Source organism: Oncorhynchus tshawytscha, unplaced genomic scaffold (genome assembly GCF_018296145.1).
Source record: "Oncorhynchus tshawytscha isolate Ot180627B unplaced genomic scaffold, Otsh_v2.0 Un_contig_766_pilon_pilon, whole genome shotgun sequence".
NCBI classification, from domain to species: domain Eukaryota; kingdom Metazoa; phylum Chordata; class Actinopteri; order Salmoniformes; family Salmonidae; genus Oncorhynchus; species Oncorhynchus tshawytscha.
The window spans coordinates 323,908-350,657 of NW_024609833.1; the positions used below are offsets into that span (position 1 = coordinate 323,908).

Genomic DNA, 26,750 nt, shown 5'->3' on the forward strand with positions numbered 1-26,750 from the left:
TCTCCATATTTCAACACTACATTTGGCTGTCTGTTTTTAGGCCTAAGAAATGGCCTCTTGCCTACTCACTGAAAAATGAACTCCCTATTTACTTCACTTGTGAATCTCCCGGTTGGGACATACTAGTTTATAAATAGACATATGAAAGCACCGTACAGGGAACATTGGTCAAACATATCCTGTAAAACCAGGGAGACTCCACGGCGTTGGTGGGTGGTTGTAATGTAAACGCATATCACGCCCTTCGGGGATTCCCCAATGTCAGAGCTGAGCGCTTACCCAATCGCCTTTCATTGCTCACGTGCTCTCAACTATGTGGGCTGACCTCAGTTTATGAGCGTACCAAATTTATTTGAAACCCTGTTGTTGATTTAAGTATTTTTATGGTTTGAACTAAATGGCCCATTTTGCATGTATACGGTGTCGCAAGATGACTTCACTTATTTTCATTTAACTGAAGTTTTGCGGGAAAAGAAAAGCGCTCGACCCGGTGGCATGAAAAGCAACAAAGGAACAGTGATTTCCTTCCTACTCCGGTGTGATCGACTTTTCCACGGAGGACTGCTCGCACCATCAAGCAACAGGTAGTCCTTTTAGGGTTTAAACCTGAAAAGCCGACCTGCAGTGACTGCGGGCCGGAGGCCACCATGGCAAGCGCTGAAGATGCGAATGGGAAAGTGAATTTATTAGAGGATAACCGAATAGACTCTGGTGTTGAATCATTCCAATATTTTACGAAAGATGATCCCTATAACAAACCGGTACGGGATTCGACTTCTGAATCCAGTGAAGCCAGGGACAAATGTAGCAGCAACACAGAGGAGCGGTTGGATTCTGCTTATGGCTCGTCGTCACTAACTGTTGAGAATTTCAGTGAGATAATAGAGGGCTGCAACATTTCGGAGTCTGAAGATGACAGTGCGAAGAATACAGCATTTGAACATAAAGAGAACCTTCTCACCAACATCACTGAAGATGGAGACACGTAAGTTTTTTAAAAATTTACATCTTTAAAGTAATACATATTTAAATGTGTCCTATGCCTATGTTCTTGAATAAGTAAAATGTGTCCATGTCGACGACCTTAAAGTGAGACGATGTATCAAGAAATATACGTATATGTGGATGTGTGCAATCATTAACGTGTTTAATATGCATTTTTCAGTATAGATAAAAGTAGGGCCAACCGTATTTGAGTTTGGCATTAAAGGAGATTGGAAAATCAATCTCTTTGTCCATAATATGAATTTTCACAGTCTAAAATGCATAGCATAGACGATTGAGTCACTAATTGGGCCATGATTACAATTATCAACCAACTTAATCCTAATGCACAATGTGATGTCTGTTCTACCCCATACATTTGTGTTCAATCTAAAACTCAACCCTTCACCCCTAGAGACACCCCCAGACACACCCTGTACAACTGACAGAATTGGATTGGTGTTGCTCTTTGGTTGTCCTTTTAGGGGGGTTCAACTGGCCATGAGAGCATAGACTAAAATTACCACTGTCAACAAACCGGTGATGCTTTTTGACATCATCTTGTCTGATGTGTGTTAACCACCATAACAATTTGAAGATGGATGCATTTTTGTAGGTTAGGCCTAATGCATGAATTTGCAGCGGAACAGTCAAGCAACCCACAGTGTTGTTGCTGTCTGAATGAATAAAAGGCTTGGGGGATGGGCTGTAGTTTTGGCCTGCGCTGGAGAAATTCACCTCTTTGCGTATGTCATGTTAATCCTATTCCCAGTCATTATGGTATGTGATGTCGATTTAGAGAGTTTAAGTTTAGAGTGATACACTCAAGCCTGTGAAAGCTGTCATGATCGTGGATGGACTCCTGTGGGGTGCCTCGACTTGGAAAGCAGAAGTGTAAGAGACATGGCTGTGGAAATTCCCCGTGATAGACAAGGCAGGGCACATGTTCACATAGTACTTCTCTCGCTAGGTCCAAGAATAGGCTGATCATTGAAATTCATACAATTTCTACACACAGTCACAGACATGCAAACTTGGCCTTATCGGCCTTCTACATGTGATTTTGCGTTCCACTCAGTCCTGGCTTTGTCTTTGGAGTCAGCATACTCAGAAATATATTATGCTGATCGCTATCAATTGTTCAACGTCGAAGTGAGTCTGTGTAACCATTCCATTGACAGAGTAACAGCTTTTTTGTCTCTCTGACATCCTTTCATATCCTTGCTCTCGTTGTCTGACTAGGTCACAAGGAAGCATTCTCTGACCTGTACTATATTTACCTAACAATAGAAAGAACCCACAATACGTTACATCAATCCTGTGACTTGAGAAAGTACCACGGTGCAGGCATTTAATTTCCCCCATGGGATATTTTCTTTGTTTTATCTTACCCAACTGTTCATACTAGGAAGTCCCATTTGAGACTTTAAAAAAAAAAGTTTATATTCCAAGGAAGATCTTGCATTTGACCTTGTACCTTTGAAAAAGTCGAAAGAATGCCGGCAAGTTCTGTGGTCTGGTCTCATATGTTTGTCACACCAAACATTGACCATAAGAGTTGGCAAGACGGCACAAACCGACATGGGACCAGGCTACTGGCTCTGCTTTGAAGAGGAGTTATTAAATCATAATCTACGGTCTTACTTGTGCAAGTAAATGTTTTTAGGTTTTTTTTTAAGTTGCTTTTTTATATGTCAAATGGATTGTCTTAAAATGAAGTTACAAGATAAATAGATTTGCATGAAGACATTTAGCATGGAACAAGGATAGGCTAAACGAGTTACTACTTTCACATTAGTTAGTTAGGTAGACAATGAGTGCCCTGGTCAAAAGTAGTGCACTATGTAGGGAGAAGTGTGTGTTCTGGAAAGCCTTATTGTAGGGTTAAATAAAGCACTGCAGTGGCCTTGTTCCATTTCCTGCATTTGGCTCTTTTGTCTGCTAGAACTTCCCCTTTAGCTTTTGGGGTAAGGGTTTCTTGTTTTCCACTTTGATTGACTGTATCAAATGTCATGACTTTGTATATGGGCTGCAGTAAAGAACACAATGCATTGCATTTGCTATTTTAACTGAGTAGTTCATGTTCATAGGCTTGAGGCTTGTGTTTGCTGAACATTCAGTAATAACCCGATGGTTCTGTTTGTTCGATCTTAGGATATTATCCGAATAACTTGAGTTCAATTACAACAAATGATAACTGAGAAGAGAAATATTTTGAGTGCTTTGTGGAATCAAACATCCTCTTGACATGACTATTCTTTGCATAAAAGTTCCGTTATTGCGCAACATTCACAACCACTGAGCACTGTGGCCTACTAAGCAGTTTTCATTCATGGGATGCTATGTGTTACATTTCCAAGTAGATCTAGATGACATTCTAAAAATTCTCCAGCAGGTAATTCTTTCCATCACATGATGAAATCCATTTATTATATCCTGTGGCTGCTCACATTTTTTAAATATTTAATTTAAAGTAACTAGGAATGTCATGAGAAATGTTTCCACTCTCCCCAGGCTGCTCACTTTTCAGTTGAATGCAATGTTTAAGTGACCGCAACTCAACTGCTTTTGTTTGCTGTGCGGCCTAGGCGGGTTTACTGCAGAAGCACTTTGTGACAACTGCAATGTAAAATGTAAAAATCTGATAGATTTATGATTGACATTTTATAAGAAATGGTTTGTTTTTGTCGCCCCTCCAGACTCCTGCATTTAGCCATCATCCATGAAGATGAACACTTCGCTCACCAATTGATACAGATGTTCCCCAAAGATGTCTTAGACATTCAGAACAACTTGTACCAGGTACAGAAGACACAGCCACACCCCCTTCTCTTTACACCCTCAACACGGGTACTGGTGTACTGAAACCACTTAACCTTCATGATACTTCCTCTTGACGATTGCAACTGTCAATGTTTATGACAACAACAGAGATGATAATGTTATTTCTGCACCCTGTAATTGAAGAGCATTCTCTTCCCCTTTCTCCAGTAGTACATCCTCTCACTGGAACGGTTCTGTGGGTGAGAGGGGTTCTAGGGTTATTTCATAAGGGAGTTTAAATGGAAATTGGAAACTCCCCTGCTTTCCTTGTTCAAAAACAATAAATCTTATCTGGAATATTTTTGTCTCTAAGGCTGAGATTACACAGGCCTTCATTTTTTTTTTTTTAAATCACCAATTTGGTCTTTTGACCAATCACATCTGATTGAGTTTTTTCATTGGTGGAAGAAATATCAGAATTGGGCTGCCTGAGAAAACGTAGTCATCGATGAGAAATGTGCAACTGGACAGTGCATATTTAAGAGGAGCTTTGACTGAACATTAAGGGGGTGGGGTGTGTAACCTGTCACTTACAGAGGTGAGGGGGGGTGAGGCAAGCTGAAGGGGCGTTTGAGACATCCTGATGGGTCGGAGAGGAAAATGTCTGGGAGGTCAGAAATGACAGTCAGCATTTTGCACCATGACTCACCTTGTTCTCTCTCTGTTCTGTTAGCGTTTACCAAAAGCCACACAAGCAATAGTGGCCCTACTGGTTATATTAGTCAGCCCTACCCAGTTCAATCAGGAGTTTCACATTGAGATGTCTCAGGCCTACCAATGCATTTTTGCTAAATCACCTCACTTGGCATTAGAGTTCTATAGTAAAGCTCAGTTATAAATACTAGCTACTGTACTTAAGATCAGCTCCTATATCGGGTCTTAGTAATCCTGATTGTACTCAAATGAAACTTTGAAAAGAGGGTACATACTGACTCCAAGTCAGATATCACACCCTCCTCCCATACTAACCCTTTGTTGGTTTGTTCAGGTTGGTATGTGGTCCCATAGAATTACAAAAAAGGCGATCCCCATCCTAGTCAATTTTCAGTGGTGGGTGGGCTGGCGGCCATATTGAGTCTACCCGTGGGAGTTATTATTTTGTATGCATGTTCCCAGACGCCGCTACACCTAGCCAGCTACCTGAACCTTTCGTCGGTGGTGCGGGACCTGGTGGAGAGCGGGGCCAGCCTGGAGCTGCAGGACCAGGAGGGGAACACGCCGCTCCACATGGCCTGCGAACAGGGCTGGGTCGAGTGCGCTACTGAGATGATCCGGAATGTCTCCTCCAGCAAGCTGGCCCCTGTGCTCGAGTCCCAGAACTGGAGAGGTGAGAAAGCAGGGCCTGTATTAATTTGGCTCTAAAAGAGAGAGAAAAAAAATAAGAAAAACAGGGAGGGACTACCTTGACATGTCTGTTGCAAAACAGACAGCCAACCGGCTCATTTTCAACCGCAGTCCCTGGGCAGGTTTATAAAAACAATTACAATACAGACAATCAATGAGCAGTGAGCACATGCAGAGCAACATATGACAAGCAAGACATAGCATGCAGACAGAGAAACATAGCACAAAAAGCAACAAAGTGTTTCCACACCTCACAAGCTACAGACAACATGGAAAGCAGCAATACACAGCTAGGGATTATGTTCACAAATCTGATTGATCTTTAGCCATGTCTTCATTTTTTTTGTGAAAGTGTGATAGGTGGTGCAGTTGTGTGTCTGATGGCAGTGTATTCCAGACATGGGAAGCTCTCAAAGAGAAAGCAGATTGACTAAAGGTGCTTTTCCTTAAGGGAACGATTACAGTCACCTCTCATGGCAGTACTTGTGGATATGCTGTCATATGTTTGGTTTTCTGTTTAACAAAAGTACTGAGTGGAGGGGGCGCCAGGCCATTTAGGATCTTGAATAGAAGGCATGTGTCGGTGTATTGCACAAGATTTTCCCAACTCAGGAGCTCATGCTTTCTGAGGATGTAACCGTGATGATTGCTATTAGGCTTCATATCAAGCACTATCAAGCACGTTGAGAGCCTGTTTGGAGACAGACTGAATGTTAAGTGGGGATTTTCTCTTTTAATGTATTTCTATTTGAACATTCCATAACTTTTGCCTACTGACCAGGGCCCAGGATGATCAGCTTGTAGGCTGTGTACGATGCTATAATGATACCATGATGTGATGGCTCTTTATTTAGTGTCAATTCCTTTTCATGTGTTGGCGTCTATCCGAGGATGTACCCACCTCGCGTGTTGTTTTATTGCAACATTGCACAGTGCGAGACAAAACTGGTGTAAATGAATCGTTGTTGCTGTCTAGCTAGTTTTCAATGTTCCTGGCTTAGTAGGCTTTGCAGATGTGAATCATGTTTATAGATGTAACAACTGTATATTTTGTTTGGTATGTAGGTTATTGTGAGTCACGTGGTATGACCTTACCGTGTCTTGTTTGATACTAGCTATAACATCTACTCAAATTCATCAAATCGCTCATTCAGAAAGGTGGTTTTTGAAAGTAATGTCTTCTTTTTCAGGTCTTACCTCTCTCCACCTAGCCACTGTGAACAGGCAGCATCGTCTGATGAAGCTACTGATGAAAAAAGGGGCAGACCTCAACATCCAGGTTAGTCCAGTTACTCACCCGGGTGTACTGTTACAATAACCTCGCTATGAGCACTAGATGTTGAGAAAAGTATTTTCGATAAATACATTGAAAAAACCTTTCAGACAATTTTTCTCACTGGACTTGTATTACTCACGAAGTGCATTACATTGTGCAATAATACTGTAGTTAGTACTTCAATGTGTCATAGCTAAATCCTCAGAAATATTTACCTCTACATAGATGATCAAACTACACTATACTGTCCTAAGTGAATGCATCATGTCATAATGAGTGCATGGTATTTATTTAGAAGTACAGTGTCTCCTTCAAGCTATGTACTTTACTGTACTCCCATCTGCTGCACTTGTGCACTGCTGAAGTGAGACTGATAGTGATATGGCCTTGAGCTCAGCAGGTTCTGATAGATTCATGACAATGTAATTAGAGTTGGGTCATGAGGCGGCTGGGCTAGAAAGCCTGATGTAATGGGGGCTTTTTCTGGAGCAGCTAGACTCGTCAGAGAAGAGGCCCAGGCCAGCAAGTCTGAGTCAGACACACATAGATATAGAACACAACATAGTAGACTGACCTAACACTACCCTAGATATCTTTCTGTGTGAAATAAACATGCTATACAGTAGATATCAAGCTGCCTCATTGAATGTTTTCAGTATTTGAATTAAAAGATATTGTGTTGAAGAGGACAGCTTGTAAAATGTCTTTTACTAAGATTTGTTGACCCTTTGCTCCCTCCATTTGCGCCCTTCATATCCTATTTTGAGGGCACATTTGATTTATCGAGTCCCTAACTCACGTCTCTTCTCTCTCTCCCCCAGGAAGGTACGAGCGGTAAAACACCTCTCCATATGGCAGTGGAGCTCCATGACATTGTCTCTATGACGCTGCTATTGAACAAGGGAGCCGATGTGGACGTGCCGATGTTTAACGGCTGCACGCCACTTCACCTCGCCGTTGGCCGGCAGGACGCAGCCATCGCCAACCTGCTCTGCCAATCCGGGGCTGATAAGATGCTGAGGAACATAGAGGATGAGACGGCACTGGATCTTGCTGGCGGCAATGATGATGTGAGATATAGAGGAAGGGCCAGAGTCCTACACACAATCCTTGTAGTGGACTAAAAAGCACTTTCAATGCAGATTCTCCATTGAACATGCATTTTAGTCCAGGACTATAGTTATAGCCTTAATCTACACTATATTTACAAACATATATGGACTCCCCTTCAAGTTAGTGCATTTGGCTCTTTCAGCCACACACATTGCAGACGGGGGTATAAAATCGAGCACACAGTCATGCATTCCCCACAGACCTTTTGGCAGAAGAATGGCCTTACTGAAGAGCTCAGGGACTTTCAACATGGCACTGTCATAGGATGCCACCTTTCCAACAAGTCAGTTCTTCATATTTCTGCCCTGCTAGAGCTTCCCCGGTCAACTGTAAGAGGTGTTATTGTGAAGTGGAAAAGTCTAGGAGCAACAACGGCTCAGTTGTGAAGTGGTAGGCCACACAGGCTTACAGAACGTGACCGCCGAGTGCTGAAGCGCGTCTGTCCTCGGTTGCAACACTCAACGTCAGCACAAGAACTGTTCGTCGGGATCTTCATGAAATGGGTTTCCATGGCTGAGCAGCCGCACACAAGCCTGAGATCACCATGCGCAATGCCAAGCGTTGGCTGGAGTGGTGTATAGCTTGCTTGCCATTGGACTCTGGAGCAGTGGAAACGCGTTCTCTGGAGTGATGAATCACACTTCACCGTCGGGTAGTCCGACGGACAAATCTGTTTTTGGAGGATACCAGGAAAACGCTACCTGCCCCAATGCATGCAAACTGTAAAGTTTGGTGGAGGAGGGCTAATGGTCTGGGGCTGTTTTTCATGGTTCCAGTGAAGGGAAATCTTAACGCTACAGCATACAATGACATTCTAGATTATTCTGTGCTTCCAACTTTGTGGCAACAGTTTGGGGAAGGCCCTTTCCTCTTACAGCATGACAATGCCCCCATGCACAAAGTGAAGTCCATATAGAAAAATGGTTTGTTGAGATTGGTGTGGAAGAACTTGACTGGCCTGCACAGAGCCCTGACCTCAACCACATCGAACACCTTTGGGATGAATTGGAACGCTGACTGCGAGCCAGGCCTAATCGCCCAACATCAGTGCCCGGTCTCACTAATGCTCTTGTGGCTGATTGGAAGAAAGTCCGAGCAGAAATATTCCAACATCTAGTGGAAGCTGTTATACTAGCAAAGGGGGGGACCAACTCTATATTAATGGCCATGATTTTGGAATGAGATGTTTGATGAGCAGGTGTCCAAATATTCTTGGTCGTGTAGTGAATGTCTGGGAAACCAGCTCAAAGTGTTTCATGTGACTCAAATCTAATATTCACTGAGTGCTTGAAATACATTTTCTTTATGCTTTGTGGGGGTGAAACATCTCCAGATTATTTCCTGTTGTGAAGGAGACTGACTGAACTATTGTCTGGCCAAAGGTAGAACATATAATGTGACATGTAACCCCCACCATATGCTTTTATTTCAGATCCTTGCTCTTTTCCCTTTTGATGACATCCAAATCCAGGGCAGGTCAGTGGTTAGAGTACCATTCTGACCGTGTACTTCTCTCACCACCTGAATACTCTACAACAGGTGACATTTGACCTCTTGAACATCATCATGGAGCCTTGTCACAAAAGTGTAGCTTTACATCAATCATGTTTGTAATTTGCTGTTTTAAATGTGATTTTTCATTTACATAAATCTTTGCTGTAGGGTTATTTATCGTTGTTGTGTGTGTGTGTGTATATGTGAGTGTGAACTCTTTAGACACTCGCATTGAAAAGTTATTCTCTGCTAGCATAGTGGTACAAAGGTGTCTGTCATATAATTTGATGGTTGATAACTGTTTTCAAATGCAGGAAAATCTCATGTAGACTTAAATGAAACATTTTCTCATACAAGGTAACTGATTTACTACCAAAACCTAGTGTATGAATATGAGCAGAAATAATTAAATTAAAATGTTTAATTTCCCTCTAAAGTACACAGGGAATCTACCTCTTTATCACGTGTGTATAATAACTGATTATAGTGGGAAATGTAGTTTCAACACAGAAAATACATTGCTGTCATGCTATAAATGAACATTGTTTCAGCTTGAAAATGTTTTTCAATTATACTTTAGTCAACGAAATCTGTTATGGAGAGAAGTTCTTCATCATAATTTAATATCTTTCATTGTATGTTTCAGTTCTCGGTTTCTGCTTTGAATGCATTTTCTTTCCGCTATTGGTAAGACACAATCATAATAGCTGTATTTTCAAGACAGTAAAATCTTCCCTATTTTACCATCGTTCTCCTCCATCTCTGATATATCAGGTATGATACCTGTTATGGTGTACTGAATCAGACTGGCTTGTTTAGATGTTTTGCCTTCTCTTAATTAACACTTTCAAACTCTTATATTTTGTAATGAAATAAATAAGATTGTAGCTTCACTCTTTTTTTTGGGGGGGGGGTCATACATATCTTTGGAGTTTTTAATTGAAGTGTGTCATTAATTGTTTATAGTACTGTATATGCACATCTGTCTGAGCAGGGAGGATAATACAAAAAGGATGACATCTGGAATTAAGGATTTAAGCAATTATGTAGATTATATACTGTAGACTAGATGTTTTGTGGAGAAGAATCTGGTTGAACAACACTCACATTTTAATCCAAGTTGTTAGCAGGCTATTGCTGACTCAACATGTATAGCAAATCCATCCAATAAATTGTTCTAAACATTGTAGGATGCTGACTTGGGAGAACAAAGCCTCATTGATAACTACAAAACTCCTTATTTCTCATTTTCCTGTCAGCTGCTTTTGGTAAAACATTATTTGCCGGTTGCTTGATTCTTCCTGATAACCCTCTTTAGTACAATACGTCTGTACATTCCACTCACCCAGATCACTTGTCTGTTCTCTGTATACTCTGTCTGCCCATAATGAATATTCAGACACAGGCTCAAGGTGAGACTGGGACCAGAGAATAAAGAAGCCTTTCAATGGGGCAGAGGGATTAATTTCTTCTTTGTTTGTGGGGAATGTTTTACCTTCTATTTGTATGTTGGCCTATTTTCTTTGACAAGCATTTGAGTGACTCAAGTCATTATTTGGGCATAAACTAGACTTGACAAAATGTGTCAATACTCCAGAATAAGCCAGATAAGCAAGGCTAATTTGTTTGTCCGGATGGATAGGAAACCACTGTTTGGCAGGGGTTGTGGGAATTATCTCAATGTAGATGAGTCAGGTTAAAGAAAGATCTTTAAGCATTGAGACAATTGAGACATGGATTGTGTATGTGTGCCATTTAGAGAGTGGGCAAGACAAAAGATGTTAGTGCTTTGAACAGGGAATTGTAGTACGTGCCAGGCGCATAGGTCTGAGTGTGTCAAGAACTGCCGCACTACTGGGTTTTTCACACAACAGTTTTCTGTGTGTATCAAGAATGGTCCACCATCCAAAGGACATAGCCAACTTGACACAACTGTGGGAAGCATTGGAGTCAACATGGGCCAGCATCCCTGTGGAAGGCTTTCAAGACCTTGTCTACATGTACCTTGTCCATGTACTGACGGACTCGATATTAGGAAGGTGTTCTTAATGTTTTGTATACTCAGTGTTTTTTGCTTGTAGAATGTCTGTTTTTGGACAAAAAACTTCCTCATTGTCAAGATAACTGCTAGCTAAGGTGATGCTCAACTCCGTTCAAGGAGTTGAGCGTTCCTCAACTAGATAACTGCATGTGTTTGCTGGTATGTTGGCTGACCTGGCTTCCTCTTTTGAGGGATATGTAACTTTACAAACGTGTGCTTTTCAGTGTGGATAAATGAAAACTCACCAATATAAATGGTTCAATACTTTAATTGCAATATGTTTTGGAAAAATGATAATATTGTTTTTATTACATTGTTGGGAGATAGACATGCATTCTACTTTATAAATTGGCAATTTGGTTTATATGTTTTTTTATTGATACAATAATATTACATATCAATACAGGGACATTCCTGTGAATACAATGAAAAAATAAAATAATAGAACATATTGTAGCCTATAAATACAGTTCTGGCAAGAGTTTCTAAATCCGGAGGCGCAATATCGCGAGACTTCTCGGGAACGCTTGCGAAACAATCAGTTCGGGGTTTGTGAACAATTCCTCCTTAGATCTAAAGGCACAAACTAGATGATTCGCGCCAATATCTCAAGCAGCTGATGTTATTACTCCAACCTCACGAAAGTGATAAACTGACACGTTTTCATTTTCGCCAAAAACAAATGTATATCGAAGACGCCTTTGAGTTCATGGGTTGCACATGCGCAGTTCGGTGCGAGACAACCGTTAGACCCGAACTCATTTCTACGCATGAGTTTAGCTAGCCAACGTCGCCATGAAATCGTCGTCAAATGTGATCAGGAATTTTTATTTGAGAATCCGTTTTTGCCCACTTTACTAGCTGCCTATCTTGGTACTGCTCGTAAAGCGGGCATGTGCATTTATTCTTCCAGCCCTACAGGTGGCAATGTGCGACGGAGGTCTACAATCTCAGCTATGTAATGAAATCCGGCTTCGCATTTTCCAGGTTTCCACTGAAGGGAATTCTTTATTGAAGTAAACACATAAGGCAATTGATAAGTTGTGAAGGCACCGGGAAAGGAAACAGCCAGCCCGAAAGAAATTAGCTTTTACATTAGGGATTTCCTCAGTTAATTTGCGTAAACGCTTCATTGTAGCTAAAGTGGTTGAGTTGTTCGGCGTGTTCGCAACGCCAGGTGTTAGACCAGAATAAGTGTTGGTGGGTGGAAAATGCCATCTTTTTTATGGAGGTAGGAACACATCGTGTTGATGCCTCTAACCATTCATTTGGAATTGCATTCACTTTAAACCCAAAGTAAAGCAAAAATATATATATTTAGCACAGCTAACTGCCAGTTGTCAATGTGAGCGTGCCCATGTAAACAGCTGTCAGACTGCACTCGACGATATGGTTTGGCTAGTTAGCTAACTTACCTTGAAATGTAGAGAATGTGTGTTGTGTATTGACATTTGACACAGCCCAGATTGAAATGCCCAAATCAAAGTCATTACAAGTTATCAAAGTTATGTATATGTTTGTAAATAGTATTGTTTTCCTTGTCACGGGTTGTAGACTAGTTACACTGAAAAGGTTCGCTTAGGTCCATATGAATAAATGCAGGAAGAACCTAGCCATTGCTAAATGTATCTGGCATGTTGTCTTGAATTGTTCATACGTTTCAGCTTTTAGTCCATCAGTGCTTGCTGTATTACTACAATTTGATGAATGTAGACAGTTCAGATTTTCTAGGATATTATTGTGTTTGTGAACCAGCCCTGTCAGTTATGTGAAGAAGAAAAAAACATGTACAGTTTAGGCATTTATGGGTTCAGGCCAACATACTAGTCTCAAGTCCTATAAGTGTGTAAGGGATGCAATGTCACTGTTTTGACGTTAAGTAAGCCATTTGCTACAACTATACTAAACTAAAATATAAATGCAACATAACAATTAATGGTTTTACTGAGTTCATAAGGAAATCAGTCAAATTAAATAAATTCATGAGGCCCTAATCTATGGATTTACAACTGGGCAGGGGCGCAGCTATGGGTGGGCCTGGGAATGAGTTTTTCCCTCCAAAAAAGGATTTATTACAGACGGAAATACTCCTAAATTTTATCAGCTGTTTATGTGCTGGTCTCAGACGATCCTGCAGGTGAAAAAGCTGGATGTGGGGGGCTGGCGTGGGTACACCGGGTCTGCAGTTGTGAGGCCAGTTGGGCATACTGCCAAATTCTCTAAAACTACGTTTAAGGTGGCTTATAGTAGAGAAATCAACATGAAATTATCTGTCTTTGGTGGACATTCCTGCAGTCAGCATGCCAATTGCTCACTCCCTCAACGTGATAAATATATGGTGTTGTGTGACAAAGCTGCAAATGTTAGTGGCCTTTTATTTTCCCCAGCACAAGGTGCACCTGTGTAATGATCATGCTGTTTAATCAGCTTCTAGATATGCCACACCTGTCAGGTGGATGGATTATCTTGGCAAAGGAGAAAATGTTCACTAACAGGGATGTAAACAAATTTGTTCACCAAATTTGAGAGAAATATGCTTTTTGTGCAAATTGAACATTTATGGGATCTCTTATTTCAGGTCATGAAATATGGAACCAACACTTTACATGTTGTGTTTATATTTTTTTATTAAGAATACAATAGGTTTCCTACAACTCGGCCAACTTTTTCCATACCATCTTTATCATGGCAGCATGCATAAGACCTAGTAAGCTTCAAAGGAAAACCTCAACCCAGCAGTTCTATTTTAGCTCTTGAACAAGCTATTTTTCCCTCCACATCTGAGGAGAATCAATTATGCAATGTATATTTAGTAACAATGCATTTGTTTTTTCTATCCTTTTTTGAAGTCATCTGATGTTATCTGAAGATAAGTCTTGTCCCTTAAGTCTTTATTTATAGAAGGAAGGTGTCCCTTCAAGAAATTCCCCCACTGCATTTTTGAGCATCCTGGAACAAAGTGAAGCACAGGGTCTTTAATGGCTAGATTTTTTTCAAATTAAACTTTTTCAATCAATCCATTCCTAATCATTCCAACAATTAGGCCTTGGCTAACTGTTGCAGTGTACCTACAGTACCAGTCAAAAGTTTGGACACACCTACTCATTCCAGGGTTTTTCTTTATTTTTACTATTTTCTGCATTGTAAAAAACTAGTGAAGACATCAAAACTATAAAATAACACATGGAATCATGTAATAACCAAAAAGTGTTTTAACAAATCAAAATATATATTTTATTTTCTTCAAAGTATCCAACCTTTGCTTTGATGTCAGCTTTGCACACTCTTGGCATTCTCTCAACCAGGCTCATGATGTACTCACCTGGAATACATTTCAATTAACAGGTGTGCCTTATTAAAATGTAATTTGTGGAATTTCTTTCCTTCATGTGTTTGAGCCAATCAGTTGTGTTGTGACAAGGTATACAGAAGATTAGTATTTTACCAAATAGGGCTAATTATGGCAAGAACAGCTCAAATAAGCAAAGATACATTTACAGTCCATTATTACTTTAAGACATGAAGGTCAAGAACTTTTAAGTTTCTTAAAGTGCAGTTGCAAAAACAATCAAGCATTATGATGAAACTGGCTCTCATGAGGACCATCTGCGAAAGACCCAGAGTTACCTCTGCTGCAGAGGATACGTTCATTATAGTTAACTGCACCTCGGATTGCAGCCCAAATAAATGCTTCACAGAGTTCATGTAACAGACACAACTCAACATCCAACTGACCCAAAACACACCTGGCTGTGTACGGGCTATTTGACCAAGAAGGAGAGTGATGGTGCTGCGTCAGATGACCTGCTCTCCACAATCACCCGGACTCAACCCAATTGAGATGGTTTGGGATGAGTTAGACCGCAGAGTGAAGGAGAAGCAGCCAACAAGTGCTCAGCATGTATGGGAATTCAAGACTGTTGGAAAAGCATTCCTCATGAAGCTGGTTGAGAGAATGCCAAGAGTGCGCAAAGCTGTCAAAGGCAATATATTTTGATTTAACACTTTTTTGGTTACTACATGATTTTAAATGTGTTATTTCATAGTTTTGAAGTCTTCACTATTATTCTACAACATAGAACATAGTAAAAATAAAGAAAAATCCTTGAATGAGTAGGTTTGTCCAAATGTTTGACTGGTACTGTAAAAGCAACACGGCCCTCTTTCCAATTGTGCAACTTTCAAAGATGACCCCTGCAATAAGTAGATGGAATCCCAGCAACTGCGGCACGAAGCCTAAATGCGAAAAATGTTCTGCCTCGGACGCATTTTTCCAGCTACGGCTGGAGTGTTGGTAGCAGTACCATGTAATGAGCTGCTTGTTCAAAGCCCAGGTTGCACTGGGCGATGCTACAGTGGCGGCTTCTGTGGCTTGACTGGCTGGGGGTAGAGTCTCAAACAAAGAGCCTCTGTTTGTGTGAGCCAGTCAGGCATGCAGGCAGAGGTAGGCAGGCCTCTGGGGTGAAGGACGAGGTGGGGGCCCTCCCTCCCAGTGAAAGTGATCCACTACTGTGCCACAGCAGCCAGGGAGGGAGCACACCTTTCACACGGCCTGATTAGGTCATCCCCTTCCTCCCCAGATGGGTAACGGAGAGGAGAGCTATTGGTGTGTGCAGGTAAATTAGGGGTATCTGTGGGAAAGGATGCTAGTGTTAAGGATCAGTGTGAACATGACAGGTGGAAATCGGTTGTGTTACCTGTATAAATACGGGGCTGTTGTGTAGAAATGGATCGTCTCTTCTCTTTACTCTGCTTTCAGGCCAATGGGTGTTTATGTGTTAATTATGCTTTAAATTACACTGTGTCCCCCCCACCTTCCCATATGTCCCACCCAAGTCACATAATCTACTAAAGTCTAAAGTTGTAAATAAATACTAGAATCTTAAGTTTTAATATCTCATCAGAGAAGCTTCTGCAGTATTTCAATCCATCACTCTAAAACCATGTGGGGAAAACATGCTGCTGAGAGTTTATTATAGTTAACCAGTCTATTACAGAATTTACCTGCCATGCCTCCGGTACTAATACTAGTACTTTTATCCTGTATGTGCTGAAGGCTTTGGCCTGGCCTGGTGCTGATCCTCCTCCCGTCTACGCTGGCGGCTGACAAAGAGTCTTCGTTACTACAGGACTGGCACGACGTGTGGTTGTTCCGCTTCTTCCTCAACGTGCTGGGCTACGCCACCATCATCATACCTGGCTACTTTCTCATCGGCTACTTCAAGAGGATCAACTACCTCGAAACAGGTGTGGATGTTCTACAGACTGGTGATAATGCACGCATATACGCTGGCACGCACGCAGAACGATACGGACACAAATAGACCTACAATTTTTCTCCACATTAATTCTGAATTCTATCTGTTAAAGCTCGGTGTATCCTTCAAGTTGCAATTCACAGTTTCTCTATGTTAACATGATCATTGTGTTTGTTTTGATGAATCAGTGAATGGTTGATGTGTTCTGGACATTAAAATATCTTCCTGACCAGTGTTTTCTCCTCCCAGGTCGTGGCATTTGCTATCCTGTCATAAAGGCCTGTGTGTTTGGTAGTGAATCGAAGACTGGTCTCCTGGACGACGTGTCCATAGCTCCGAGAAATGACGCTGACTCGGGCTCGTCGGCCAGACAAGCCTTCAAGTTAGTCTTCTGCGCTGCGGGACTTCAGGTAAAGTAGTTAAAAGGGCTATATAAATAGAATGTATTGAATTTTGATTGGGTAGATTTTCTAGTTGTAGCCCTTTGCACTCAATGCTGTATATGGGTTGAAAATTGCAGATTTGGGCACTGATAAGCACATAAATTGGAATGCAGTGGCTGTACAGTAACGTGAAATAAATGGTGAGCTGTTGATGATTATAATAAATACTGCTTTGATCTCATACAAGCGAGCCAAACACCTGAGTCCAAATGTGCACTTCACATTTCCATTTCATAAAACTCATGTAATATACTGTCAACGTTTATGATCACTATGTTTGATGAACAGTTAAAAGATGACATGGCAGCATACCCTGGGTTGTTCTGAACAGAATGAGCATATGTTTGTATATTATGAAGAAAATTCACTGCAGAACATGCACCTGAATGCACGCATGACTAGGGCTGTTACTGTGACTGTTTTACCACCAAACCGGCAGTCACAATTCAGGAAGGCAGTCAAATTCCACATGACCGTTTAATCACAGTAATTGGGCTTCTCCAAGCTCTGATGCTGCTGATGGCCTACCAAACTTGATAACTGCCTGGAACCCAGCACTCTGGTGTCCCGAGTGGCACAGCGGTCTAAGGCACTGCATCTCAGTGCAAGAGGCCTCACTGCAGTCCCTGGTTAAGGCTGCATCACATCCGGCCGTGATTGGGAGTCCCATGGGGCGGCGCACAATTGGCCCAGCATCGTCCGGGTTTGGCCGGGGTAGGCCGTCATTGTAAATAAGAATGTTTTCTCAACTGACTTGCCTAGTTAAATAAAGGTTAAATAATCACTGACATCAATGCAAATCAAACACTTCAAGAGAGCCCATGAGCTCATGTTGTGCAACATTTCTATAGGCTATGCAATTGTGTGAGAAAGTTTTGAAGGCCTCTATAAAGCTTTCTATAGGCTAGGCCTACTATATTTATTTCTCAACTTTCCTAATATTAAGCACATTGCTTCTCTTAACGACAGGAGTATAACCTACCAAGCTGGCATGAAAATGAACAATGGGAAAAGCGTCCTCCATTCACAATTTAAGTACATAGATGACGTGTATTTTTTTGAAAATTATAATAGTCCATTCTAAATCAAAACAAATTTCCCACATATATTATTTAGTATATGTAAAGACAAGATTTAATCAAGAATAGTCTGATGGGTGACAATATTAGCACTTGTGAATTATATATTAGCACTTGTGAATGAAGCCCAGTGTAAAACAATGCCTTTTTTTGTGTGACTTTTTCTAATCATAGTCACACACCTCATAGCCTAGCCAATTGACCTATATGTTTTGATAAGGTTTGTATCACAACTAAAGTGTACAAATAACTTCTTCAAATTAAGCACATTAATCCACTTTACAGTGGGTGAGAGCCTACTGGCATACATAAGCAGCGGTGAGTTTCAAGTTTGGGGAATATCATTTTCACCATTAAAAATGCAACTTTATAATAAAAGCATGACATAATCGCATTTGCGGCCACTTTTGATAATAGTGTTTCCTGTTAATGGAACATTAGCGCTTATAACCTACTCCTACATTTTAAGCCAAATGTTCTGATCTGTGTCAGCCTCATTGCGTAAAAATGTATTTTTGATGGTAGTGATTGTATTCATTTGTTTGGAATAATTATTTTTCACACAGAATATAATAGTTCAACTTTTGTAATATGGGGGACAGTAGATTGACATAGATGTTAGGAATATTATGAATAAATTACTAAACAATATCCCAATTTTTAGAACTGTAACTAAGTAAACTATACCCTGTTTTACAATATCTGTTTAATAAGGTTAGTTCATAAGAAGGGATTATGTGGCATGAACAAGGAGTAATTAAATATAACGAACACCATTCTAAACTATTCTAGAGAGGAATGGGTTGTGGGTGAAGTAAGCAGATAGGGTCGTGAACCTATGGTTGAACCGACGAAACTTAGCTCTGGGGTGTTTTAGATAAGGCAGTGAGTGCATTCCTAAGTTTTCTGTTAATTAGAACTGTCAGCTAAGTGGTGATCGATAATGATGAGGGGTCAAGAGTTAATTCAGTTATGTTGTGTGACCTGTGTGTGTGTTAGTGAGTTGGAATGAACTTTTAAATTCACTTAATTCTAGGTCGGGAGGAGGGGATTCATTCTAGAAACAATGAAATAACGTCATGTTATTGTATATAAACTGTTACTCGTGGTAACGTGGCAGCGCGCTAAGATAATAAATACTTTTATCTATTATTGATAAGACTGGTCTCTGTCTATTTTATGCAAACAAGAATCTTACCAATTCTCATAAAATAGATTAAGGGAATTAAATTAATGAAAACATATTGGAATAATTCAATTACAGTAACAATAGACTAGTGCTTTTGCTGTTTGTTAGGCCTACTCATCTTGTTGGCTGACTAAAAGTAAATGTGGACAGTTCTTCCAATATCTTCAATATGCATCTCGGAATTGGATAAGAATGCGCACAGTTGCGACCCCAATGTGTCTGTCTTCACTTGTAGCCTGTGAGAGAGACCTGATCACGTGATGGAGAGTCATGTGAGTGAGAGGTGCTTCGGAGCACGCAGCACTCAGGGAGAAGTGAATTTTAATTATTATATTCAGCCTAAGGGCACACTGGCTGCAAAAGGCATAGATTTTTTAAGGGGCATTACGGCCACACAAAGGGGATTCCGCCGGGAAATTCGAGGCATTATCAAGTGCTTGTCAAATTATGAATGAGAGACTGAGGAAGAGTGTACAGCCTACACACACAAAAAGCAGGGTTCATGCCTTTCATGCTACTTTTTCAAATCATCATTAGTCATATAATGCAACCTTACAGTGTATTAAAAATCAAAACATGCATGCCAACGTTTGTAGAACATCTAAAGTTACATTAATAACTCTAAATGAAGCCTATAGGAGTACCTACAGTTGAAGTCGGAAGTTTACATACACCTTAGCCAAATACATTTTAACTCAGTTTTTCACAATTCCTGACATTTAATCCTCGTAAAAATGCCCTGTTTTAGGTCAGTTAGGATCACCACTTTATTTTAAGAATGTGAAATGTCTGAATAATAGTAGAGAGAATTATTTATTTCAGATTTGATTTCTTTCATCACATTCCCAGTGGGTCAGAAGTTTACATACACTCAATTAGTATTTGGTAGCATTGCCTTTAAATTGTTGAACTTTGGTCAAACGTTTCGGGTAGCCTTCCACAAGCTTCCCACAATAAGTTGGGTGAATTTTGGCCCATTCCTCCTGACAGAGCTGGTGTAACTGGAGTCAGGTTTGTAGGCCTCCTCGCTCACACACGCTTTTTCAGTTCTGCCCACAAATTTTCTATGGGATTGAGGTCAGGGCTTTGTGATGTATGCTTTAGAAGCATGCTTGGGGTCATTGTCCATTTGGAAGACCCATTTGCGACCAAGCTTTAACTTTCTGACTGATATCTTTAGATGTTGCTTCAATATATCCACATAATTTACCTGCCTCATGATGCCATCTATTTTATGAAGTGCACCAGTCCCTCCTGCAGCAAAGCACCTCCACTGATGCTGCCACCCCCGTGCTTCATGGTTGGGATGGTGTTCTTTGGCTTGCAAGCCTCCCCCTTTTTCCTCCAAACATAACAATGGTCATTATGGCCAAACAGTTCTATTTTTTGTTTCATCAGACCAGAGGACATTTCTCCAAAAAGTACGATCTTTGTCCCCATGTGCAGTTGCAAACCATATTCTGGATTTGTTTATGGCGGTTTTGGAGCAGTGGCTTCTACCTTGCTGAGTGGCCTTTCAGGTTATGGTGATATAGGACTCGTTTTACTGTGGATATAGATACATATGTACCTGTTTCCTCCAGCATCTTTACAAGGTCCTTTGCTGTTGTTCTGGGATTGATTTGCACTTTTCGCATCTCTAGGAGACAGAAGACGTCTCCTTCCTTAGCGGTATGAAGGCTGCGTGGTCCCATGGTGTTTATACTTGCGTACTATTGTTTGTATGGATGAACGGTGGTACCTTTAGGCGTTTGGAAATTGCCCCCAGGGATGAGCCAGACTTGTGGAGGTCTACAATTTTTTTTTAAGGTCTTGGCTGATTTCTTTAGATTTTTCCCATGATGTCAAGCAAAGAGGCACTGAATTTGAAGGTAGGCCTAGAAATACATCCACAGGTACACCTCCAATTGACTCAAATGATATCAATTAGCCTATCAGAAGCTTCTAAAGCCATAACATCATTTTCTGGAATTTTCCAAGCTGTTTGAAGGCACAGTCAATTTATGTATGTAAACTTCTGACCCACTGGAGTTGTGATACAGTGAATTATAGGTGAAATAATCTGTCTGTAAACAATTGTTGGAAAAATTACTTGTGTCATGCACAAAGTAGATGTCTCACCAACTTGCCAAAACTATAGTTTGTTAACAAGAAATTTGTGGAGTGGTTGAAAAACGAGTTTTAATGACTCCAACCGAAGTGTACGTAAACTTCCGACTTCAACTGTACATGCATAATGATCTCCATGTCATTGTAGCAGTAAGGGGAAAACACTGCATGAAACCTTCTTTACTCTTCAGTTAACACAAACACACACACTCTCTCCCTTCCTGTCTCCCTCTATCCCACAAACACACACACACACACACACTGCTTCCAACTTTTAAAACGTTAGTCTTTCAGTTTTTTATCCTCTTGTGTTTCTTGTGTAGTAAATATTACATTTTTCATTGTTTATTTGTTTTTTTCTGTGAGGCGCATTGTGTTGCATTCATGTCTGAAATGTACTATATAAATAAAGCTTGATTTCATTAGGCACCTAACCAAATTTAAGGAGCACCAGAAAGAGAGATGTATTGATATAGTTTAGGCTTGCATTAGGCCTATATTAATCTTACCTTTGAAGCACATCTCATGAGTAGCAGACCCTTTTCCTTTCTTCCTGGGTCAATCAAATCTGCCTAGACCTACCAGGTTGTTCGCTAGCTAGGTAACATGACTGAACAATGTTTTTTATCAAACCAATAATTAGCAAGAAGCAGGTGAGTGACGGCAGGTAGGGTATGTGGCTGGCTGGTTATAGCTGCCCACGTGATATGCGCATGAAAGTGAAGTGGATATTATGGGACCTGCGCATACAAGAGACTAGTGGCTGTTGCTTAAATGTAGCTGACGTTATAAACGTTTTATTACAGGCGCCAGCAGGTTCTTTAGATTAGTAGGGCAGAAAAATTTGATTGTATCACATGAAACGATACTAAGGTATTCTAAAATGTTTTTATTATGATGTTTTGGTACCATGATATTATTATTATTAATATCATGGTCAAACGCCTTTTTAAAGGTGTTTGACCATGATATTACCATGGTACCGGTGTACCGTGCAACACTACTGTCTATATAGGCCAATTCCCACAAGTGTAAAAGACTAAAACAGCGATACCAACATATTCACAATTATATCTCATGTACGTCATACAGTTTAGTCTCTTTATCTATGTTATCTTGTTTTCTCTCCAGACATCCTACCTGACATGGGGTGTCCTACAGGAGAGGGTGATGACACGCTCGTACGGGGCCTCCACCCCCGAGGAGGAGGGTGAGCGCTTCAAGGACTCCCAGTTCCTGGTGTTCATGAACCGCATCCTGGCGCTGACTGTGTCTGGCCTGTGGTGTCTCCTATTCAAGCAACCTCGCCACGGTGCGCCCATGTATAAATACTCGTTCGCCTCGCTCTCCAACGTCCTCAGCAGCTGGTGCCAGTACGAGGCCCTCAAGTACATCAGCTTCCCCACCCAGGTGCTGGCTAAGGCCTCTAAAGTGATCCCCGTCATGCTAATGGGTAAGATTGTGTCGCACAAGAGCTACGAGTACTGGGAGTACCTGACGGCGGCTCTGATCTCTCTGGGCGTCAGCATGTTCTTGTTGACGAGCACGACCGGTAAGCACCCGTCTACGGTAACAACGTTCAGCGGCGTGGTCATCTTGGTCGGCTACATTGTCTTCGACAGCTTCACATCCAACTGGCAGGACAACCTGTTCAAGTGCAAGATGTCGTCGGTACAGATGATGTTCGGCGTCAACCTCTTCTCCTGCCTCTTCACCGTGGGCTCTCTGCTGGAGCAGGGCGCCTTCTTCGACTCGCTGGCCTTCATGACGCGACATTCGGAGTTTGCATTCCATGCCGTGCTGTTGTCGGTGTGCTCAGCATGCGGCCAGCTCTTCATCTTCTACACCATCGCACAGTTCGGCGCCGCCATCTTCACCATCATCATGACCCTTCGGCAGGCCATCGCCATCCTGCTCTCCTGTTTCCTGTATGGCCACGCCGTCACAATGGTGGGGGGCTTCGGCATGGCCGTGGTCTTCCTCGCCCTCTTCCTGCGCGTCTATGCCCGCATCCGCATGAAGGCAGGACGCAGGGCGCCGCAGCCACAGGTGCAGAAGGTCTAGGAGGAGGAGTCTGAGGAGGGAACTGGAAAAACAAAAACTAAAGCCACGTTTTCGTTGGTTTTTTTTTCTGTCTCTGTGTGTCCCTTTTGACTTTTTGTGTTCATTTAATGGGTTTCTACTTTGCATAGGAAAGGTACAGAAAGGGATTCTAATGCCTTTTTAAAGGTGTTTGACTTGACACGCACCGAGCCGTCGTCACACAGGTCAATTAGTCTCAAAAACCCAACCCTAGGCAACACAGTGACTAGGTTCTGATTTCAATGATGGACTCTTGTCATAGAGGAACCATGTCACTGCCTAAGTCACTACTTTATCTGCTTGAATAAAATGCAAAATTATCACACAGGTTATTTTTAATGAGTGAATTATGCAAGTGGATAGTTAGCATCAACTACCTTAACTAAAACCACTGCAAAGTTATTGCCTGCAAAATCACGATGTTCTGTCATATCTGCCTCTTAGTCACTGTGTTGCCTAGGGTCAGGTTTCAAGGGTACAGGTCAATGGGAGTGATTCGGCTGGACCAGTCAGCAGTCATGCCCGTTTAAGTGTCTATGACCCCAAAATTACACAGCAATCGTCGCTTGTACGTTTTTTCTGTCAAACCCAGTTCAAACGCATGCAACATCGGCATGTCAAATGTAAACAACTAATAAAATGGCTATTGATTTCAGCCTTTGCGATATGCTTCTGGAGCTGCAGTCAAAGAACAAAAATCTGATGTTTGTAGTTTTGGGGTAATCACTAGTACATGAGCTGTATACTGCAAGCCTTCAGCTATGAGTAATGTAATATTGTGAATGGCACTATATTAAGCTTATAAGGCCTCTATGAAAAGAGGACATGAGATACTATGGTGAGCAGGCCCCAAGTAAGGTCCCGTTTTGGATCATCTCTGTGTAGATACTGCATCAATTTAGTTTAAAACTAATAATTGCATTGTTGTACATTTTGGGCATGAGAGAAATGTTTGTAATCATTACCAGTTCATGATCAGGTAATGCTGCTTGAGAATATTTTATTTGTTTCATATAAAGAAGCAGGTATGGTAGAGGTCTCACTTTTGGCATTATTCTGACTTGAGATCTATGTTCTTAACTAAAGAAGTCTACCATTGAGATCAAGGAAGGATTTACACGAACGTCCAGGTTGTGTCAGACGGATCTCAAGTCAAATTACCGCCCTTTCAGATCATAAGAATAGCATAGTTCATACATCTTTAGTTGACTGATGTGTTGTTCCTCATGGCTTACCATAGTGTATGATGAGGAAAGTTACTGAGTGACCCCACAGAAAATGTTTTACTATTTTCCTAACATCACAAGAATAAATGCACAGCTTACCAGCAGACCATCAAAAAGAGCTTTGCAGAGTTACTATGTTCTATTTTATATGGAGTGAGAGGGGAAAGAGAGATTTCAAACAGCATTCAAGATGCCCATCTTATTTTTGAATAGGACGCACTTACGTTAGGTCAGGTAAAAGACAATTAACTGTCAAATGCCAGCAAGAGTTGCAACCAGGCGGAATGACTCGAACTTCAGCTCTTGGAACAAACAGCCTGCACAATTATTTGTTCTCTTGTTTTGTTGGTGTAGGATTCAACTAGGCAAACCATATTATTGAAGTATTTGATTTGGATAAATGCCATACATTTTCATACCGAATGTAAGTTTAAGTATGGTAGCATTCATTTAGTGGCCTGGCTGACCCAGACAAAGTGGAGGATTTCCAATTGCCAGGCAATTCAAAAGCCCTAGCTTTTACAATCAAACCAAATACTTGAATTATTTGTTACACTATCTTACACTAACAATCATTAGTGGGTAGACTATAAATCATTTGGAACAGGACATACAGTACCAGTCAAAAGTTGGACACACCTACTCATTTCAGGGTTTTTCTACATTGTAGAATAATAGTGAAGACATCAAAACTATGAAATAACATTGAATCATGTAGTAACCAAAAAAGTGTTAAATCAAAATATATTTCATATTTGAGATTCTTCAAAATAGTCACCCTTTGCCTTGATGACAGCTTTGCACACTCTTGACATTCTCTTAAGGTTTGATGTCTTCGCTATTATTCTACAATGTAGAAAATAGTAAAAATAAAGAAACCCTTGAATGAGTAGGTGTGTACAAACTTTTGACTGGTACTGTAGACCAGTTCTGGTATTATTAAATTGCAAATGTGAATTTGTATTCAAACGAGCCATAAAGTCAGTAATCACCCATAGAGACAACTAAAAGATTTGACAAACTGCATTCACATTTTATAAAGTTGTACATTCAAATTGTACAGCTCTCTTTGTCAGTAACTTTGGTTCAGCCCATCTGCTTTTGCAGTGAATGACTCACAACAATATACATGTCCTATGTATAGGCTGTACACATGTCTTATTGGCTATACAGTGCCTTGCAAAAGTATCCAGACCCCCTTGATTATATCACATTTTATTACAAAGTGGGATGAAAATGGATTTAATTGTAATTTTGTCAACAATACGCACAAAATACTCTGTCAAAGTGGATTTCTTTTAATTAATAAAAAAATATGCATAAGTATTCAGCCCTTAAATTATTTAAGGAGTCAAATTTAGCTTATCAAATCACATAAGTTACATGGACTTACTGTGTGAAATAATATGGGTTGACATTATTTTAAATGACTAACCCTTCCTTTGTCTCCCTTACATAAAGTGTATTCGGAAAGTATTCAGACCCCTTGACTCCAGATTTTGCTACGTTACAGCCTCAATCTAAAATGGATTAAATAGATTTTTTGTTCTTCATCAATCTACACACAATACCACATAATGACAAAGCAAAAACAGGTTTTGAATTTGGGGGAAATTTATTACAAAAAAAAAACATTTTACATAAGTATTTAGACCCTTTACTCAGTACTTTGTTGAAGCACCTTTGGCAGCGATAACAGCCTGGAGTCTTCTTGCAATATGACCCTACACGCTTGGCACACCTGTATTTGTGGATTTTCTCACATTCTTCTCTGCAGATCCTCTTAAGCTCTGTAAGGTTGGATGCACATCTATTTCCAGGTCTCCAGAGTGGCTGGGCCACTCAGAGACTTGTCACAAAACCACTCCCGGTTGTCTTATCTGTGTGCTTAGGGTTGTTGTTCTGTTGGAAGGTGAACCTGTGCCCCAGTCTGAGGTCCTGAGTGTTCTGGAGCAGGTTTCATCAAGAAGCTCTCTGTACATTACTCTGTTCCTTTCCCTCGATCCTGACTAGTCTATCAGTCCCTGTCGCTAAAAAACATCCCCACAGCATAATGCTGCCACCACCATGCTTCACCGTAGGGATGGTGCCAGGTTTCCTCCAGACGTGACGCTTGGCATTCAGGCCAAAGAGTTAATCCTTGCTTTCATCAGACCAGAGAATCTGGTTTCCAAACTTCTTCCATTTAAGAATAATGGAGGCCAATGTGTTCTTGGGGACCTTCAATGCTGCAGAAATGTTTTGGGAGCCTTCCCCAGATCTGTGCCTCGCCACAATCTTGTCTCGGTG

General features: G+C 41.0%; 2 protein-coding genes across 2 annotated transcripts; both read left to right on the top strand.

Annotated features, from left to right (window-relative positions):
• Positions 1 to 287: 287 nt before the first annotated feature.
• LOC112217444 (NF-kappa-B inhibitor epsilon) lies at positions 288 to 10,232 on the top strand. The gene is made up of 6 exons (XM_024377733.2): positions 288 to 985; positions 3,684 to 3,786; positions 4,924 to 5,134; positions 6,342 to 6,430; positions 7,249 to 7,497; positions 8,973 to 10,232. The coding sequence occupies exons 1-6, from the start codon at positions 648 to 650 to the stop codon at positions 9,039 to 9,041; spliced, it is 1,059 nt and encodes a 352-aa protein (XP_024233501.1). The 5' UTR covers positions 288 to 647; the 3' UTR covers positions 9,042 to 10,232.
• A 1,340-nt stretch (positions 10,233 to 11,572) lies between these two features.
• On the top strand, positions 11,573 to 24,640 carry LOC112217443 (adenosine 3'-phospho 5'-phosphosulfate transporter 1). Its single transcript, XM_024377732.2, has 4 exons — positions 11,573 to 12,306; positions 16,132 to 16,322; positions 16,583 to 16,743; positions 22,285 to 24,640. The coding sequence occupies exons 1-4, from the start codon at positions 12,287 to 12,289 to the stop codon at positions 23,215 to 23,217; spliced, it is 1,305 nt and encodes a 434-aa protein (XP_024233500.1). The 5' UTR covers positions 11,573 to 12,286; the 3' UTR covers positions 23,218 to 24,640.
• Positions 24,641 to 26,750: the final 2,110 nt, after the last annotated feature.

Coding starts and splice junctions, on each gene's coding strand:
- LOC112217444 (XM_024377733.2), top strand. CDS start 648: ATGGCAAGCGCTGAAGATGCGAATGGGAAAGTGAATTTATTAGAGGAT. Junction 986..3,683: donor ATCACTGAAGATGGAGACAC/GTAAGTTTTTTA, acceptor TCGCCCCTCCAG/ACTCCTGCATTTAGCCATCA. Junction 6,431..7,248: donor GGGCAGACCTCAACATCCAG/GTTAGTCCAGTT, acceptor TCTCTCCCCCAG/GAAGGTACGAGCGGTAAAAC.
- LOC112217443 (XM_024377732.2), top strand. CDS start 12,287: ATGCCATCTTTTTTATGGAG. Junction 12,307..16,131: donor ATGCCATCTTTTTTATGGAG/GTAGGAACACAT, acceptor TATGTGCTGAAG/GCTTTGGCCTGGCCTGGTGC. Junction 16,323..16,582: donor GATCAACTACCTCGAAACAG/GTGTGGATGTTC, acceptor TTCTCCTCCCAG/GTCGTGGCATTTGCTATCCT.